General features: G+C 44.7%; 1 protein-coding gene across 1 annotated transcript in view; it reads left to right on the top strand.

Annotated features, from left to right (window-relative positions):
* The first annotated feature begins 495 nt into the window (after window positions 1–495).
* FER1L5 (fer-1 like family member 5) overlaps window positions 496–1,013 on the top strand; it is a 64,528-nt gene continuing 64,010 nt past the window's right edge. Inside the window, exon 1 of the mRNA XM_017524108.2 lies at window positions 496–735. Coding sequence (XP_017379597.1) covers window positions 651–735 — 85 coding nt within the window. The 5' untranslated portion in view covers window positions 496–650. The remainder of the gene's footprint in view (window positions 736–1,013) is intronic.

Here is a 1,013-nt window from a genome sequence, read left to right as displayed (position 1 = left end):
GGCGTCTTTGACGTTCCATATGAGCTCATTAATTCAAAAGCTAATTTCCCTTTGTCAAAGAGGGACTCATATCTAAACTTAGTTTTTTGTTAGTAAAAAGGAGGCTTCCACATTAGGAAGAACATTCCCTGAGACTTCATAGAAACAGTCCTTGATTTTCCTATCCCTTTTCTCAGATCACTTCACTGTTTTATATTCTCATCTAAATTATGTGACTTTGGCAATGATTCACTCCAGACAACTTGCTTATACAAAGAGAAAACATCAGCCTTATGTCTGATCTTGAAATCAAAAGGACAGCAAGGAGGGCAGGAGTGGGGTGGGAAAAAAAAAGAAAAAGAACACCACCACACACAAAAAAACAGCAGAATAGGACAAAAGAGAAAAGAGGGGATGAAGGCAGCCAGCTGGTTTTGTTTCTACAGGCCCAGTCACCTAAACCCTGTTCCTCCTTCCTCCTCTCTTTCCCATTAATTCCTCTCCAGAACCAAGAACACCCACCTTTGTGACATTCTCTCTGTTGCTAAGCAACAGACAGGAATGGGGCTCCATTTACCCCAGGATCCCTAGGAGAAGCTTTGGATTGAGGAGCTCCAACAAGGAAGCTGTGGAGCTGCAAAGGGAAGGAGGGACGAAAGTAGATCTCCGAGATGCTGCGGCTTGTTGTGCAGTCGGCCAAGATTGACCCGCCACTGGCCCCCCTACCCAGGCCCTGCGTGTCCGTCGACTTCAGAGGTGAGAGCCTCCCTGGGTCCACATGGGAGAGAGGAGCCCCAAGAGGCAACATGCATTCAGTGAAAAAATAGGTGTATGGCACTACGTAAAAGATGTTCTGTGTAACACAAAGTGGACAATTAGACGTTGTCCAGCTCTCTCAAAACTTATTGCTATCATTTGATTGCAACTTCTCTACCTCCCACTTTTCCTAGGGAATGGCTATGAAAAAAAGAGAAGACTGGTGCTTCTGGATCTTCTTCCATGACCTAAAGATGTGCCATAAACTAGGTTTTTTT

The sequence above is a fragment of the Cebus imitator genome, unplaced genomic scaffold (assembly GCF_001604975.1).
Source record: "Cebus imitator isolate Cc_AM_T3 unplaced genomic scaffold, Cebus_imitator-1.0 Scaffold31, whole genome shotgun sequence".
Taxonomy (NCBI): Eukaryota; Metazoa; Chordata; class Mammalia; order Primates; family Cebidae; genus Cebus; species Cebus imitator.
The sequence above is the reverse complement of the archived record's forward strand: the minus strand, read 5'-3'. Positions and strand labels throughout refer to the sequence as shown.